Raw genomic sequence first — 20,754 nt, 5'->3', positions numbered from 1 at the left:
AGCCAAGATTAAGATAATTTTGGGCCTGGGGCCAAACAATTTTAGGAGCCCATACATCGCCGGACCTACCAAGTTTTAGAATTTCATTGTTTGATTACAGCTACAAATGTACTTACTGTACGGTTTAAATAATTCAAATCAATTATAATTTCTACCAATTTTATACTAACAAAAAAAAAAAACAATACGACCAAACACTCAAAACCAGCGGCACTGAATGGCGTAGCGACTGAGCGCGTTATTTATAGTATGTTTTGTACTTTTACATGAGAAATTATGGAATGCTGCCTATGCTACAAAACAGGGCATAGATTACATCATCTTAAAAAGCATTTATGAATATGACATTTGATAGTATATTATTTTATTTATCTACTTAATCCTAAATGTAAATGTTAAATTTAATTATATATAATTTGTACACTTAAATTGTTAAATTTTAAAATAAATTACATTTAATTAATTAATTAATAATGATTATATTATATATTGGTGAAAAAGAGGAAGGTCCACTTTTGGTGAAAACGGGTATCACCCCATTTGGAGCTCAGAAAAGGTAATAAAAAATCGTTTACCTGTGTCTGGGATGCAATAGACGGTCTTACTTACAGTGATCACATGACACTAAGTGTTAAGTCTTAATATACAGCAGAGCGGTATCTACTGAGTACTTGATCTTGATTACATTTTTAATTGTACAAGGCAATATAGTAGTATTTCTCTTGAGAATTTTTAAAATTAAACTTTTTTTTATAGCCAATTACATTACTTTTTATACATAGAGTACCACTATCTTAATTACCTAATAATGTTTTTTTTATCATCAATATATGCATATGATTATTTTTTCAAAGACGCATTTAATGTATGATTATATTATTATACAAAAGTTATTATTATTATTTATTTTATTATAAAACTAGCACTTATGTAAATATGAAAAAAACAAATAAATATATTCCTAATAATATAATGTACTATGATACAATCATGTCTTAACTCTTAGTTACAGATACAAATAAGTGTTATAAAGACCTTAATAACTATATACTATTATAATATATTATTTTATTATTATATATAATATATAGGTAATGTAGTTAATTCTAATTTTATTTGTAGTTATTTGCATGTCATCAGATGTCTTACTGTATAATTATATATATTTAACATTTAGTCAATAAGGTAAATTTCTAAAACGGCTAAAATGTTATTTAGTTGGTTCCGTTGGTTGTTTTCATATAATAACTCAAGTTTGCGATGTTTCATAACGCGAAGTTGCGGTTATTATTGTTTATCGGCAAGTAGCAACAGTGCGTCGTCCACATAATTTGTAGTCGTGTAAAGTGTAAAATGTATTCCGGTATCTATATCATATTATATGCACGTTCGCATTTCGTCCGTTTCGTCGTTGCATGTCCGCCGTATGCGGTCATATTATATTGCGCCATGTCCCGTTTTCACCGTATCTACAGTCGGTGGTCATGTCGCTGGATTTGCGACCATATCGGCTTTGGTCACATCTCGCGTTTGGTTAATAACAATAATAACAATAATCGTCCATGCCTGTCTGGCCCGTTTGAGGTCGCAATTATTATTTTAACGCGTTACGTTGCGACGCGTCCACTGTCCGCGCCGTGCCCTATTCGAATTGTGTTCCATTTACGCGGTGCGCTGTTGTTCCATACCAATCGAACGAAGCGGTCGTTTGCGATCCGTCCCGCATTCGCATACGGCGGACCAAAGCGCGGAACGATGTTGTTATGCAACGACGACGCTTCAGTCTGTCTACGCGGTATACGCGTAATATTAGACGTTACTCACACGGACCACATCACGACCACGTTACTACCACGAAAATGCGATCGCTCGTGGTCGGTGCATTAAAAAAATAACATATTACATGTTAGTATGTTACATAATACATTTTATACTTGCATACTCTTCAACATACCTACTAAATAAATAAACTGTGAATCACAATATATATATATATATATTAATGTAATAATCATTTGTTTAACTATTAGATGTATCGTGATTCCGGAATGTAGCGATTACACGGTACCGAGTGTTTGATTTCTGTAGTGTCTATAATATATAATATGTATTTTATATCATTATATAGCCCTAACCACCCTAAAATCACCAACTATGGTTTGATGATACATAGGTTAGGTTGACTTTAACCTAAAGGAAATTTCCCCGAAAGGTATAATACTTAGAGGAGCGATTGTAAACTGTATACTATCAAAAATACATTTTACAGCATCACATACATAAAATTGTATTATTATTTTATTATTATTATAAACAATAAAAATAACGAATTATAAAATGTAGTTAAATTACACACTGATAATATACGTATATTATTAATTGTGGTCATTTTAGTATTTATACGCATTACATTAATTTCACTCGATGATAATATTGATTGTTTATGAGAAATAAATAAGTTAATAATTATAATCACTTATAATCACTTCTTTTTTCAGGTGCAGACTACTGAAATACATCAAATCTAGTTGATCCATTAACAGTAGTTAAATATCTTTATAATTTTAAAATACAAAATAGGTTAACGATGATGATCTCACGATACACTACGATAATAAATTAATAAATGTTTACTATGATAACCAAAGTCTTAGTGTATAGTAAATTCATATAATGTAGTTAAATGCAGTTTAAAACAACTCTGGTAAATATTAAGTACCTACTAAGTTTACAAATTTCTTTCAGGTGATCACCATAGGATCAAATGTTGACCCGGCAGAGTTAACCAATATTGCGTTTAGTGTTCGCTATTCCTTGAAATATAATATAATTCGAGTGTAGAGTTTATCTTCAGATCAACGCTCGTTATTCTATACAAACGAGACTTCTGTTGCGAGCATAAACATATATTAACGATTTTATAAGTCACTAATTCTTAAAAACTAATTTATAAAAGTTTAATGTACACGATTTTTGTGAACACTTATTGGGATTTTATGCCGTAAGCATAGTTTTAAAATTCGCAATGTACTCTTTCTCATAAGGTAAATCTAAATTACACGGGGCGGTGTATACTCGAAAACGCATATAAAAAGCCACGAGTCGTAACCGCCGAAAACAAAACCGTAAAACAACTGCATGTCCATGGCCTGCATCGATAACGAAGACGAGTCACAACAGTATTAATATTGCAATGACAATACTATATATGTGATATTACGTCATTCATAACAATAATATGCGTAACGGCCAACGGGACAATGTAAGATGTAACAATTACAAGGTGACCGGCCGACGTTTGCACCGGTGAGGAAGCGCGATTTCGGCGTGATGCGACACCCGGCAAAAGTGGCACAATGAAACTGATGCGCCACCGATAAAACACGAGGTAGATGCACGATCGATCGGTCGTGTATGGTGACCAGATAAAAAATTTAAAAAAAGTACATTTTAAAACTTAGCTCCTTCTCTGTCGTAATTGCTCAATGCGTATACTATTCTACCCGTTTTACCCATATTTCCATAGGTCATCTCCTTCTATAAAAATTGTTTTTTTTTTCATCTGATTACTCTATTTATTTTATTATTATTATCAATTATACAAATCAATATTATTTGAATTATAATGTCAACTCATTTAGTGTGTGTCTTTATGATGAAAATACTTTGATATTGAAAATTTAAAGTAAACTTAATAGTAATAAATAATAATAATATTTAAAAAAAAGTGTACAATACAATGTACTATTCTAATACTATTGTAAGGAAACTAGAGGACACACGTCAATAAAGAGTACGTCTGGTCACCATATGTATAGGTGACTGATGGCAATGCGCATTACACACCAAAACTAATGGTAAATCGTCGAGCGTCTATACATTTTACGCACCAAAACGATATTTGGTTTTTGAGTGTACCAATAATACACTCATCTCTCATATAATCAAAACTAACTAATTTTTAACTATCTAAATACATCGTTACATTTTACACAATTACTGAATTACCTGTATACGTATTATATATTATTATTATTATTATACCTACTTGGCTGTTTTCTGCAAAAAACAAAGCGAATTTCACGGTAATATTATATGAGCGCGAGGTCGAGGACACACAAACGGTAACGGTAGACGAATCGATGGCGTTTATCGGTATGCGCCGGACAACGATAAAAACGGCATACCTAGTAAGCCGTCGCTTCGAATTTCTGCGATGGTGCCGCGACTCGCGAGAGCGAATAAGTGGCGAGAAGCGGTGACGGCACACTACATGGACGCGCGTCAAAATAAAGACGGGTGTCAAGACGACGGATTTTTTTCGAAACAAACCCGCGTACTCGATCGTTGCTTACGCGCGGGTAATGATACGCGATGGCAATCGACGAACGGCCGAACGCGATCAAAAACTAAAGCACATAATAATCATCATTCATCAGCGTTAGACGGCTACCGATATAGAGTTGGAATGGGTTTTAAACAAGTTGTTTTATTTAAAACATTAAAACATTTTATTCATAAACGTTCGAAAAAACACAGACAAATATTGTAACGTAATTTTTTCTATGAATGTATATTTTGTTTGTAGACCAGGATTTATAGAACCATACATGTTGTAGATGTAAGAATGATGTAACTTTATAGGTGAAGCACAAACGATATTATTTTTACGATTGCTCGAACAGCTAGAAGAAAATAATTGTCAGAACCTAACTCGTAAGGTCGTTGTTGATTAAGTCTCGGTCTCATCAGAACAACGTGTATAGCGGAAAATAATTAACTAATGACTATATTTTAATATTTAATACTTGATATTAATCAACAATAATGAATACAGTAGGTATTATCACAGTAGGATAAACATAAACGATAAATCCGTATTTCCAGGTGCAGCATTTATATATCATGCAGCTGCATCGTCGACTAGCAGATGTCGATTATCACCTGCAATGTGAGTATCTATATGTGATAGTGACACAATGACAGTACGACACTGAACGATATGTCGATATACAAGCTATAGGTTTTTCTATGAAAAAATCGATTTAAAACAGATTTTACGCCGGATTTGAATTCTTCGTAATCTTTTACAAAAGAATCGATGTTTATTTTAATTTTCAAATTTTTGGCAATACCACTTTGGATTATTGCCCTTTAATTGTGGTTTCTACAGGTCATTTTTTCAATTTTATTTTTGTGTTATTAATGTGTTCATATACTTTGTATAGTTAAATTTAAAGAAGTAAAATAAAATAATAAAAATTGGTTTTTTAACCATTATACTCATATATTTAATACGATAACGAGCAATTGCACATAATATTATTATTATTATGTTGTGATATAAACAACTAACAATTTAAATAATGTAGTGTAATATGTATATAATATAATAATTATTATTATTTTATTATGTATATTATATTACCATGTCCCTAACTGGCAAAACTTAGTGCTCGAATTAGGGAGGGGGGTTCGCAGGGGAATGGAGCTAAGTTTAAAGAGTAATTTTAAAGATCTAAGCATACATAAGGACAGTATATTGAAAATCGTGAACTCAGAAAGCTCTGAAAAACAAACTGTCAACATAGTAATTATTATTATTGTAAACACGTATTAAAATATATTTTTATTAAAAATTACATGTTCAATGTTCTTTTGTTGATAAACAAACAACTAGTGAAGAACCTTAAATACATATAAAATTGACGATTTCTATCAACCAGTAAGGTTCAGTCAAGCAGTGAAAAGACAAAATAAAATATTAATCAATATTAATAAAAATAAAACCGTTATATAGTTTTCACTGAGCAGCAGGAGTCACAACTTTAATATAATTTATATATTTTACCATTTAAATATTAATTCGAATTAATGGGTTTGCACACAGTATTCAAAATCACAATTAAAAATATCTATGTAATACACAACAGGTAAACGTTAAAAATAACAAATCGGTTGATTACTCGTAAAAATAATATTAGCACCAATAATACCTATATAACTAAAACGAAGGTCTGAAGCCACCACATATCGACTGCAGTCTGCAGGTGGTTTATTATTGCATGGTTTCTCAAGTGGTCTTTTCCTTTTGATCATGCCCTCTATAATACTGTGTTGTGCAGTTGCCAGTTCATCTGGATGTCTCAATATGTATGTCCCACGCCATTTTCATCTTCTCTCTCTATTTCTCTAATCGAGACTATTAAAAGACTTTCTCGATTACTACTTCCAATATTTCTTGGTTTCTTTTCCTTCCATCCATCTTATATTCATATACAAACTCGCATGCGTCTCCAACACCACATCTCAAATAACTGTAATTGTTTACTTTTATTCTCATTTATAACGTGTGTTTCACAGCATTTTTGATACAGCCAGGGCTATTACACTCTAAACATATATTTTTTTAATGACTCAGTTCTTAACATCAAAATTCAATTACTTGGACGTGAATAATTTGAATTTTTTTAATGAACGCTGCAGCTGTATGACACCGAATCAACGATATGTGTGTATAACCGCGACGCCGGATAAGCGGCGCGCGTGCATTGAGACCCATCATCATTGTACGATGTATATCGTTACATAACAATAACAGCGCGGCGCGATTTGGTCTGGTGCGAAAACCAGTGTGTGTTGGGACGCAAACGATCGCGAAAACATAAGATGGTTTATACAATATTATGTACAAAATGGTCAATATAAATTCGATAACGGAACAACAACGCACTATGCGGAACACGGAACATAATTCGAACGTAGGGCACAGCGCGGACAGGCGACAGCGAACGCGTCGGCTGTTCGATCATTTTTTAGATGACCAATAATTTTTGGTAAAGGCGAGCGCCTAATAAATTACGACCTCAAACGGCCCGTTTGCACAACACGGGCGAATAACGAACGATTATTATTAACCAAACGCGAGATGTGACAAAAACCGTGAGTCGCGAATCCAGCGAAACATCATAGTAGGCGGCATGTCGACACAACACGACGAAGACAGGACATGGCGCAATATAATATGATGATATTATGACCGATGATCCCAAACAGCGAACCACTTCCGGCGTACAAACAGCGACGAAAAGCGAACGCGCATGTACAACACCGGAATACACTTTATACTTTACAACTACAAATTATGCGGACGACGCACTGTCGCTGATATACAATAGGTAACCACAACTCTGTGTATTAACTGTATTGAAACATCGCAAACTCGAGTTATTTTAATATAATATTACGTAAAAACAACAAACTGAGCAAATAACTAAACAACATATTATTATCTAGGCCGAGGCTACACATGGCGTGTGATGCCGCCGCGATTTCCGTCGAATTCAAAATGAATTTTCTTATATCGGAGTAGCACGACGGGCTTAATCTGCCGTGTATAGCCCCGGCCTTAAGGTATTCGTATTATTTTATTCATTCATAATGATACACAAACGGACCTCGCGCCCACGGGGGTTATGCGTAGTATTGTATAAAAAACGGACTGAAAAAAAAACCAGCACCAAAATGTAAAATAAAATACAAGAAATAAAATGAATACAATTTAAGACATTAGTAATATTGTGTTAGGTATGATGATAATATTCAATATTTACTTCTAAATAATATAGAAATAACACTAATATCTAATTATAATATAATAAAACAATCGAATGAATTGTCAGCTTTATGCCTATAATCTATATGGTACGGCCAGTGAAAAGTGAGCCGCGATAGTCGTGCATCTTCCGTCCGTTATTTTTATATTCCACGTTTGTATGTGGACAAACAAGTAACAACAACAAGCTTGAAGTGCTGTCGCGTATTTTAAATCTCAGGTTTTGAGAATATAATTTTTATTTCAATGCAGCTGGTTTTTATATCCACATTCCAACATTCCATAAACAATTGACGTTTTACGATTAACTAATGTTTTATGCGGGATTCATAGAGTGAAACCTCTGAATAGCGGACACTAGGTCACTAAAATTTTGTCCATTATTCAGAGGGGATACATTTTCGAAATTTATTTGTATAATAATGTACATGGATGTATGTATAATGTTATATTTCTTATTATTTATTGTAAATTATTACATTTTTATATTTTTACAAATTATTATTAATTATTGTTATTTTAAGTATATTTTTACAATCAAAATCAAAATTATATACCTGTATTTTTGAAAAAATCGGTGAGCTTTGTCTGTTTATAATTACACCGTCTCTGCAGTGCAATCTCAATAGTAATACGAGAATACATACGAATATGAATACGTATTATTTTTAAATAAAGATTAGTGACTTACCATTATTCTAAAAATTCCCTATTAAAATAATGTCCGTTATTCGGAGGTTTTCCTATTAAAAAGTAGTGAAAATATCCCCGTTCCCCAAAAAACGTCCGCTATTGAGAGGTGTCCGTTAGTGGAGGTTTCACTGCATATGTATACTTCACATACACGATTAGGTGTATTACCGAAACAATATAGGTATATCAAAACGCAAAAAAATGTCAATTATTATTCTTATAGTAGCCACCTATTGCTATAGTACCTGTTGGCTGTTGAGTTTTTTTTTAAAAAAAAAAAATTAATTTTACGTCTTTTTAATAGTTAGGCTGTAGGGTGTTAGTCAGACTTCTAAAAATAGGCTAGAATCAGGGGTGGATTTACCATTTGTCCGCCTCTAGGCATTACAACACTCCATCATAACCGAAAAAATAAGTATACGTGACCATATTCAAAAACACAACTGGAATTAAATAAAGTTTAATAAAGTTATACTATTTCTGTGTTTGGCTAAATATTTGTTAGGTCTTTTTCATACAGAAATGTTCAAAGACCTAGGAAATTGTGTTTTTCCTCAGTAAAATATAAATCAACATGAACTTCTAAATGTAGAACTTCATTTACAAAATCATTAAATTCTATAATATTTATTAAAATATCTTGAAGTAATTTAAGGGGTATCAATAGTATGAAAAATTCCTATGATAATTCATTTTCGTATTTCCAATAATATGGCTTCTTGGGTGGTTTCAGAATAAAAACACCTATGATTGATATTGTAAAAGAGAAGTTAATCTGTACTTGTATAGAACCCGTTTTTAGATATTTTAATTATTAAGCTGAATAATTAGAATGTAAAAAGTAAAATATCGCCATATTAAAAACTAAATATTGGACATTACAAAAAAAATACCGACAATCGACTCCTATACAAGCCTAAAAAAACTTCTTTACTATAATTCATGTAATAAGTGTTTATACAATAATGTCACTCATTAAGCTATATTATTGGGAATTCGAAACTAAGTTTCACCGCTTTTCGCTAAAAACACATTAGTAATTAGTGTGTAAAGTGCTGCTCTCCATCGTGCAGCGGCAGCTTTTAATATTACCATATACATCCTCCAGCGCCCCGTAACACCGCGGATCTTAGGCCTTATCGCGTTCAGCCGTCAATTGTCTAAACTCAGCCCGGCTGCGGGTCTTAGTGGCGATTGCGGTTTATTTATATGATTACATTATAAAAATAATATTACAATTATTATTGGAAACAATCAACGAATGTAATTTAAAATTTTATGCCTGAGGTCTGACGTCTGTCGATTATAAATCGTCTACTCGACTGGTATACTGTTTACTATCGTACTGTCCGTACTCGATCTTAGATCTTATTTTTCTGATTTTCTAATTTCTTGGTTGTATAATTCCTTAATTTGTGGTAAAATGAAAATGTTTTACAGAAAAAATCATACGCATGTCAGTATATCACATAATTTCTAGTTCATGATGCAATCTATCTAAAATTAATGGGAATATATGTACAAACGTAAAAACATACGTATTTTAAAACTGTATATCGTGCCGATAAATTTACATTTTAATTTTTCAGATTCAGATTTATCGTGAAAAATTGTTCGTTTTTTTCTTGTAGTTATTTTGTATTTCTTACTTGAATAATACTTTCGTAACAATATCATCAACATTTTCATGAGTACTGTCTGCTCCATAAACCTAATTAAGCAATAATATAGCTGAAGTACGTCAAAACAATCAATATTGTCATTTTGTAACTTATTAGTACTTGTGGAGTTTAATCAACTAAGCAAAACCCCATACAAGATAGAACTGACATGATTTTAAAAATAAAAATGATAATTTATTAGAATATTATTTATAGTATTTTATTAATATTATTTAATGTTTATTATTATAGTCCGTTTGCCTAATTTCTAGTAATAAGTTATTACGATTATCGTCAACGATAAACTACCTATTTCCAAATAAATATAATTAATTAACTTTTCTTAAAATAAAATATGTTTGACAAAACGATAACTATATATATAGATAAAAATATAATACCTGGTAACGCCGACGATTACCGTATCTTGTAAGAAAAAACACGTATACAAATGATAATATTACTATAAATAATATCTTTAGTTATAATTATTATAATGTAAATACTAAGTACTTTATCAAATTTATTAATTAAAAATATTTAATATATTAGTTTCATTAATAAATATTATAATTTTATTATTAAATATAAAACAAAAAAGTTAAACTTATTAAAAAGGTAATAACATAAGTATACAATATATATATATTTAATCAATCGTAATAACAAAAATTTGTGCTCCTAAAATATTTTACGCATTAGGCACATGCCTTGGTTGCCTATGCGTAAATCCGCCCCTGGCTAGAATACACAAAAGGACGTCGGTCTATCTTTTAAAACAATAATAATTTCAATAATCTAAAAATTTACTACGAAAAATATCAAAAAACTGTATTTTTGAAAAAGCTATATTCTATGTGTATTATATATCTGGATTCTGGGTGAAGTAATTAGTTTTGACTTTCGAAACTTTACATACATAATTAGGTGTGTCGCTGTCTCGCAGAAACAATATAGGCATATAAAATAAAAATATATCTTTTTTATTTTTCTTACAATGACCACAAGCCTATAGCCACCTGTTGATAGTTTTAAAAAAAACTAATCTTACGTATTTTTAACAAGGTAGTAGGGTGTTAGTTAGACTTGTACAAACAAGCTATAATGCATAAAGGAACGTTGCCCTATCTTTTAAAATAGTTATATATTCCATTACGGTGGTCTGGCGGTAGAAAAAATTTAACAGCCCTATTTTAAAACTGAACTGACGCTCCCGAGTTGTTTGTGTAGTGCAGCACTGCAGCAGAGTACATCATTGTGCATTCAGTACTGCAGAAACCCTAGAAACTAGAAAGTAATATAGATTTCTATTATACATTAATACATTTATTCATTTATACGTCTTTATGATATTAACAAGAAATCAATTTTATTTTTACTATACATATTTTTGTATGTTTGTGTGTGCAGGATATGTAATGAAGAATAATTTAAGCATCATTGCTTTGGATCATTCATACCAGGCGTTGGAGTAGCCTTTGAGTTCGCTAAAATGTCCGCTGTTACAGTCAACCAGATACATTCGAAGCTGCATCAACGGTGACTTATGATAAGTCATCAGTGCCGAAACCTCCGGATTCATATTTTGTATCAACGACGCCATCCTCTCCACCAGCCCCACGGCAGCACCATCGGCTCCTAAAGCATCACCGCCGCTGGGTGATTACTTTAGCAAACAATATCTTGTTCAGTTGTAGTCACTAGTCAATTTATAGTAATCAATAATTATGACTTGTGTCTTGTATGCTATATATATACAGAGGAATTCGACAACATTGCTTGCCCAAATTTGCTCGTTAAATATACAATTTTAAAATATTTTGATAAAAAAATGTATTCTTTTTTTATTATAAATTTAACAAGTTTTATTTGTACGTACATTTGTTGTTACTTATTAGCTATTACTGTTATTAGGTATATGTACACTCACGTAGTTTCAGTGATTGTTTTCTTAAATATTATAAAAGTACCTATTACTCGTATTTTTTTTTTAATTGATAAAAATCAACAAAAATGTTTAAACTATACAATACCGTACCGAAATACTTAAATACCTATTATAAATTATAATAAAATACCATTATGTCGACCGCGGCACTCAATAGTGCATTCTTAATATTTGTGTTAAAAAAAATTCAATATAAACAAGAAATATTTCAAACTCTATAATCATTATTATATCATAAGTATTATAAGTTGCAATATCAATTAAATCCGGTCTTTAATTTATCATGTATTATAATGTGTATAATATGATATAGTATCTCGTGTGATCCATTGTCAACGGTCCGGTTTTCCGCTCGTCCTAGCCCGTGCGACTCGCGGGTTTTTGTGCGTATGCATAAAGACGTTCGACGTATTATACCGCTGTTCGATGACATTCGCACGCGCCCGTCGATAATAATTGTCGACACCCTTATGAGTTATGACACATGACACGCAGACCGTCGTGTCGTTTCCTTTTGTTTTCACCTTTACCGATACTAAACGATCGCCGTACGAGCGCAGTGTAGCGGATCTGTATAGCCGTTCTGCGGTTACGTCCTCACTCCTCACGTAATGTACTATGTGTATATATTATGTGCTTTTTTTTTACACGACATCACTGATCGCCGTGGTCCGGTAAATAACAATATATATGTATATATTATGGAATGCGACATTTTCGATTTGAGACACTTCAAGCTCTGTTTAAACATCACAAACGATGTCCCGTCAGAGAACTATTTGACTGTTTAAGTAATGTTTGTTTTTTGTTTTGTTGCAATAACATAATAACAAAATTATGCTGTCCGTAACGTTTTTGTAAACGTCATCACAACAATACACATTTTATATTATTATATTAAGGTATGGGTTCCTTGCAGCGTCAAAGAGTGGAACAGCACGGCGTCATGACGCCGCGTCTAGACGCTATTGCCTATGTCCAGACCGGTAGTTGTCGCTATAGACGCCGCAGGGATATCGTATACCTTTATAAATTGTATTGTATTATACTATTATATAATATATTGTTTTTTTTTTTCGCATTGTCAAATATATTATATTAGCGCGCAGTGGCGCCGAACCTTTAACCCAAAAGGGCCGACCCTCCCCTCATTTTTTGGTGGGTGGGGTCCGTGGGTAATCAAAAAAAATGTATGTGCAGCAAGAATAGGGATAAACAACAATTGTGCCCGACAAATAACAATATGAAGCGTACTATTTGAGTTATCGAATAAGTTGTCGAAGTACGTATGGTTAGTATAAATATAGAAGGTTATAGCGCAAAAGGTGGTGGGTAAGGGTAACGTGAAATAATTTTTGCCCTCCACCAATTTAAACTTTGTTCGGCGTCATCACTGTAAGCGCGTACCTATCTGTTATGTGTAGTATATTATACGTAACAGGCATGACCGCGGAACACATACAAACGAAACTGTTTGTAGATCTTCGACATCATCAATTTTCGTGGCTTACGAACTACGGTTTACATTCTGTGGTTCCGTCTGCATTCTATGACAACATACTAACATATGGCAGAAATAATAAAACTGCAAGTATAAAAGTAATAAGTATAATGAATATATTTCGTTAAAAAAATAATTACTAAAATGTAGAATACTAAATTACTAAGTGTAGAATATATAATAATAATAATATAAAGAAACCGAAAACTAAATAATATTATATTATTATGTCCAAGCGTAGTTTAGCAACTTACATGCTATTTTTGGAATGCTGATACTAATTAGTAATTATATAGGAACAAGAAATTCCAGAAAATGATAATTTAAAATATATTAGTGGAATTTTTCTGTTTCTATTATTATTTTCTGTATAAATAAACTAAAGAAAAATATAATGATAACATAATAAATTGAAGCATAGATTAAATATATAATATAGTATATTTAATCTATGATTGAAGTAAAGAAATAATATGTAATTAACCGAGCTAAATTATAGTGCAATGGGCGACTTTTTATTTTATTTTGTTTCACATTTCATCTCGTGTTATTTTTACTATTAACACATTTACACATAAGGTTATTGTGCATACATTATACAGATTGTTTATTTCTAAAAATAAAAATATTTTTTAAATTACAATCATTATTATAAATTTATATCTATAAGTTGGAGAATTTCCAACTTTGTAAACATATTAACTTTAATAATCCTCATAATATATAAACATTGATAAACTTCAAGTTTTTCAATTATAATAGTATTGTCATTTGTCATAAAAGACACCAACTATACTATATGTGTTCCGGGGGAAGTGACCGGTCGACGTCATATGAAAGTATACCTATAATGATGAAGAAATGCCCTTTAAAGGGAGGGTCTAACATTTTTATTTTTTAAGTTATGGGCAATTCAATTTTTTTTTAATAAAACCAAACCTACCACATATTCTTTTATGTTTCTCCAAAACTTTTCAACATTTTAACATAATTCTTTTTTTAATTTAAAGCCATTTAATTATTTTATCAACCAACATGTACAATTAAACCAGAATTATGCAAATTATTATTAACTTGAAAAAGTAAACATTTTTTTATTAAAAATTAGAATTTTTAAAAATAAATCTCGTATTACTCCAAATAATTCAATATTTAGTATGGGTGTTTTGTTTGTGTATTATTTTACTGAATAATACCTAGAATACCTTATAAGTTTGGTTTTCATATTTTCCATAATTGCAGAGTTGCAGTTGTTAATTAATAAACAAATACTGAAAGTATTTAGATATAACTATATTGGAAAACAATTATTCAAATTTCAGATAAATACAATAAAATATAAATAATGTTTCACTTATACTAGTTATTCAGTTATTCTAATCCAAAATATTATTTATTATTATTAAATATTTTTATATACATATCAGATCGATTTTACCTGATTTCATAGTAATAAATGGCATTAAATACAATACAAATTATTTAACTCAACAATCTTCCTATATTATTACGTAATATTATTTATAATATTCAAGTATACTATTTAGTTCTCTATTAATTCCAAAGACTACCTGACTAAACACTAAAATAAAATATGAAATAGTAAAATAAAAAAATACTATACCTATAGTTACAAATATTATATACATGTTAAATGATGTACGTATTTTACTTGTATATGCATTTTTAAACTACAGAAGTACCTTATTATAATTTTAATTTAATTTAAACATATTTTTAATAATATATTTAATAACACCTAAGTATGAATAAGTATAGTATATAAATCGTTTTTATTATTTTATTTAAACTTAATATTTACATTAATGCTAACATAAAACAAATATATTTTTCAAAAAGTCAATAAGAAATTTAAAAATTATATAATTATTTTAAAAAGTCAGTTATTTCTAGCTGTTTTATTGATTTATCATTTAATAACATATTTTGTATAGTTAATTTTAATTTATTAAATTGTGATTCAAGTCAATATTAAATAGTAAAGAAAAATTAACGATATTTTGAATTATTTTCTATTCATTTATACGCTGCTTTGTCTATAGACTATAGTTAAAATTAAATAATATGTAATAATATGATATATCAATTACAATAAGTTATTAATTAATAAACAAAAATATTTATGTATAATAAATTATAATATTAATACATAATATAATAATCGTTTTACCTTTCGAATTTTTTTTATTAAATAAAAATTCGAAAAATGTATTTATTTTAAAATGAAATAAAATATTTTATATTTTGACCTTGATAAATCATGAATATTTGATTGTCGTCTAGAAAAAGATATCATTCAAGTTCATGTTCAATCGAATTTCCATTTTTTTACCAGTTTTTGTTTTTTCTTATTATAATGTCTCCTATTTTAATCAATGTCATTCATAGTTGTATAGACGTATAGTACCTACAGGCTACAGCGCTTGCGTGTTTGAATATTATTAAATAATATTTAATTTTAATATCTGTCCATATGGAGTATGGACTATATGAAAAATAAGTAATAACTAAATTGTTTAGACAATTTTTAGCTAATTTATGGAATTTAATTTAAAATTATGGACAAATCTGAATAATTATCAATTATTATTATCGTTATCACTATTCACTTATCACTATTATAATCAAAACAAAACACGTTTTTTTTTTAAATTCGTGTTATAAACGTCTTACAAAGACTGACAGACATAAAGTATAATACCAATGATTTACTAGACAAAACTTATATACTTTACTCAACTTTAGCTAGTTGATATTGTTGATGATGATCATAACATCTATTTAATTATTTTACATTTTAAAAGTTATTTGTTTTTGTTTGCGTGAATTTTATTTTGAAATGTGTTCATTAATAAGAAAACATCTGCAATGGAACTTACCAAAGATGGTAAGTCCAAGACAGACTAGTATTTATACTCAACGGTTACTGTCGGTTGTTACTCCAGATATAATTGTGCCACCTAAAATGAAAGGTAGATTTGCCAGTGGAGAACAAAAACGTATTATTACAGAATTTGTTACCAAATCAAATTCCCCAATAATTGATTGGAATGCATTAAAATCGTCTGTTTTGTCTATTAATCGTGGGTATATAAATGAAAAAAATATTAATGGATGCATACTAGAGATATGTTCACAACAACAGCGTTCGGACTTAGTCAAGTCATTTATGAAGTATGTCAAACAATGTAGTAATGGTAAACCTAATATAGCATTAGAGCTATTATATTTTCGTTCATGTTACAAGTCGCGAAAAGAATTGACAGACGATGACCAATATGAAATCCAGACCAATTGTCATTCTCTGTTTAAAAACAATCGACATTTATTGAATTCTGTTCTTCTTGAAGGTAGGTAGTATGACAATATGTAAATATCTATTTTTTTTTTATTAATTATTTTATTTTGTTATTTAGGAATAGTAATGGGAATTTGTTGTACACCTTTATGGCGTGATTCTTTGGAATTCATAAAAGCATCAAAAATTGAAGATGACATTTCAGTAAATACATTAGTTTGTATAATTTTAAGAGCATTTGAAGAAGCAGAAATTGATTTAGGATGGAATTTAGTACACAATATTTTTAATCGACATAGAATACTACCATTAGAAATAGTTACAGCATGGTTTAATCTCTGTGAAAAAAATGTTAATTGTAGCTATCGTAGAGTATTAGAATTTTTAAGAGATAACGAGTATATTATCAGAGAAGATTTAGCAGAACTAATTCGTAACAAATTAAAACAATTGGGCATTAAGACTTCTACTACTATGATTTATCATAATAAGTAAATATTTTTTAGAACATACTTTCTTTTAGAGTTAAAAAATTATATTTAATAATTATATGTATTTACTTATCTAGTGGAAAATGTAAGAATTGTAATCAAATATTGAAAAATGTTGATGTCACAGATTCAGAGTTTAAGATTCTTCAAGAATGTTTTTTATCAAATGTAATGATTGGAAATAATATATTTAATAACTCTTCTCCACAAGAGTTGAACAATTTTAAAGATTTCATTGAAATAACTGCACCATATGATGTGGTAGTCGATGGATTAAACTTGGCATATGCATATCGAGGAAAAATCGGTAATCATTCTTTAGTAAGTATACTTCGGTACAATGGCATAGTATTCATTAGTATATTAATAAATTAAAAAAATCTTTAATATATAAATTGTATATTTAACAAATGTGTCATGAGACATGAAAAATATTGTTCTGTGATACTTATTAGTTAATACACAGCTCGCAATGCCTTACCAAAATTGATATTGTATATAAGAATTTGAATAGTAAGGATTACCATTCAGTAGTTATAATATCATTCTAATAGCATATACATGCAAATAATATTTACATAGTATATACGTATATATTGGAATATACTTGGGCAGACCCTGTTTTTAGTGGGCATATGTACAAAGTTTCGAAATTACATTTTGGTAAAAAAAAAAAAACAAAGTAATATTTAGATATGATCAATTTTAATGGATTTATTTTAAGAATTAGACAAGAATTATAAAATTATATCTTTTTCAATAACACTTTATCAAGTATTATATTAATTTTAATAACTTATCTTTTTAATTTTTTTATTAAAAAGTAAGGTAGCATTTTTCATCTGCTAGTAATGTTACTGTTCTCTTAAAATACTTAAAATACCAATATTTAAATAGTATTAAATCATACTGAATAAATAATATAACAACTAATAAAAGTATTTTTGTATTGCACTATTTTTAATAAAAATAATATGCTTAATGGTAGACACCACCTACCTAGTTTTAACATTTTTAAGAAAATGTAAATTATACAATTTAATTTAAATAACGTTTATTGTTATACTAATTGCCACTACTACCAATTTTAATTTAAGATCAATTTAAAAAAAAATAAAAATAAAATATGCTTCATGAATATAAATATTTCATATTAATTTAAAACAATGTAAACAATATTTTGCTTTTGTTATATTAAATATAATTTTTATTTAATTAACTTTTAAGTAATTAGATTTTCAACAAAAAAATCTACTAGTATTTAACATAGTTCAATAAAAATTAGGTGGACTAGGTATTTATTAGTGAATAACACAAATGCGTATTCAAATAAATGGATTTTCATAACTAAAAGAAAAATAATTGATTTTGACTTGAAAATTCTTGAAATTTAATATCTATTTGTAATAAGTATTAGTGACTAGTACTTAATTTAGTTTTATAATCGATATATCACCAAATTACACCATATGTATCACCCTAAGTAACTAATTTTATCGAAAGTTGATATATTTAAATTTGAGTTTTCAAGACTTATAATTATGTATAATTCATAGGAACACTTTGATTTAATGGCGTAGAATTCAAAAGTAATTTGTTGCTCTATGCCAGTGTTTCTCAACTGGTGTGTCGTCGGGTAAGTCCAAACGTGTCGCGGGAAGTACTAATATTAAATGTACAAACCTTGTTGGCACTACATTTATATAAATTAATAGGTATTTTTATTTTATTTTTATTGTGTGTCACAAAGTATGAAAATTTTTTATAGTGTGTCGCCATAATACAAAGGTTGAGAAACATTGCTCTATGCAATAACATTTTTTAAATATGTATTAACTTTATATCTTATTTTTCATATAATAATAATAAAGAAAAGGAATGATGAAGTTACATCTGGTTAGGTTCTAATTTTTACAAGGATAATAGTTGAAAAATTAATTTGTTATTACTAATGTGGAATGTATGATAGACAAAATACAGGTTTTAATTAAACTAATTAATTTTAAAATACATTGAAATGTTTATTTCAGATTATTACAAAAATAATTTGCACAAAAATTGGGATTTATTTAGACAAATGTGATTTAATTTAATTTTAGACATACATTTTTTTTTATAAATATCCAAAAATTGTATATGCTTTATTAATCAATTTTTATTCAGAATTTATGTGGAGAACATGTCTCTGAAAACAAGATACATTTTAAACTATTTTAAAATATATCTGTGTTTTGTCCTCCAATGTAATTATGATAAAATAAATATTATACCTGTACTAACTTATACATGTATATTATATACATATTTTTTTTTAAATTTATAAGTATAATACATTTTTTATAATTTATTTATTTATTTTATTTATGGTGGGGTGATAACAAACAAGAGTGGCGGGACGATAACAAACAAGTACCTTCATTTATTATGATTTTTAAAACTAAAAAAATTAATATGTTAGATTTTTCTTTTAGATATATGCAATTAAGTTTAGAACTTTCAAATAGATAACTGTTGAAAAGAAAGTATTTAAATAATAAAATTATTGTTATTTAAAAATACTTGAGATAATACAAGTACAAGGCTTTTGAGACAAACTGTATCTGTAGTTTGTTTGGTAATTTTTATTAATTAGATATTATATAAATTTTGTTATATAGACCAAGATTATCATGAAGAATTTTATTGAAAAGAAATTAAAAGTATTATTAATTGGCAGAAAACATCTAATTAAGATGCTGGGAAAAGAATTTGATTTTATAAAAGAAAATGCCCAAGTATTTTTTACAAACGATCTGTAAGAAAATGATTATGTTATACAAATTAATCTTAAACAAATACAAATGTATATTTACAATATTTTATTTATTTTGCTTAGATCTAAAGATGATCCATTTGTTTTATATGCTGCAATGTATAGTGGTATTAATACAAAAATTCTTACCAGAGATCTTATGCGTGGTCATAAATTTTTGTTACATGATGTTCACATAAAAAGCATATTTCAAAAATGGTTACAAAAACATAGATTAGGATTAAAAATACGTCCTGGGGATGAAGTTATTATTAAAGTAAGGTCATATACAATGACATATTTATCTTTATGTGTAATCTAATACTAATACGTACCAAATATATTTCATTTAGTTGTTTTAAAATATAAATAATAAAATATTAAACTAAATTTAATTTATTATTTTAGGAGCCTATAAGACATTTACAAGCAACTCAAGAATCTGCAAATGGAATATGGCACATGCCTTACCAGGAATTCAAAGAACGTGGTTCCTGGTCTAAACCTGATTCATCACCCGATAAATGGATGTGTATACAAATGTAGACTGAACTATATTATATTTAATTTAGGTTTTTTTTTTTATAATATTACATTGTTATGAATGTTATGATTGACAAAAATATATAAATTTTTAATTAACTATTATTGATTTTTAATAAGTATCTATTTTTACAGATACTTATAAACATTTTATTATTTGATACTTAGTAGTTAGTATTCTATGTTTATTAG

General features: G+C 28.8%; 1 protein-coding gene across 1 annotated transcript; it reads left to right on the top strand.

Annotated features, from left to right (window-relative positions):
• The first annotated feature begins 16,084 nt into the window (after positions 1-16,084).
• Positions 16,085-20,662, top strand: LOC132917868 (mitochondrial ribonuclease P catalytic subunit). The gene is made up of 6 exons (XM_060978830.1): positions 16,085-16,789; positions 16,856-17,228; positions 17,306-17,549; positions 19,886-20,022; positions 20,104-20,296; positions 20,428-20,662. The coding sequence occupies exons 1-6, from the start codon at positions 16,279-16,281 to the stop codon at positions 20,563-20,565; spliced, it is 1,596 nt and encodes a 531-aa protein (XP_060834813.1). The 5' UTR covers positions 16,085-16,278; the 3' UTR covers positions 20,566-20,662.
• The last annotated feature ends 92 nt before the right edge of the window (positions 20,663-20,754 follow it).

Source organism: Rhopalosiphum padi, chromosome 1 (genome assembly GCF_020882245.1).
Source record: "Rhopalosiphum padi isolate XX-2018 chromosome 1, ASM2088224v1, whole genome shotgun sequence".
Lineage (NCBI taxonomy): Eukaryota > Metazoa > Arthropoda > Insecta > Hemiptera > Aphididae > Rhopalosiphum > Rhopalosiphum padi.
Note: the sequence above shows the minus strand (reverse complement) of the source record. Positions and strands in the feature narration are given on the sequence as shown.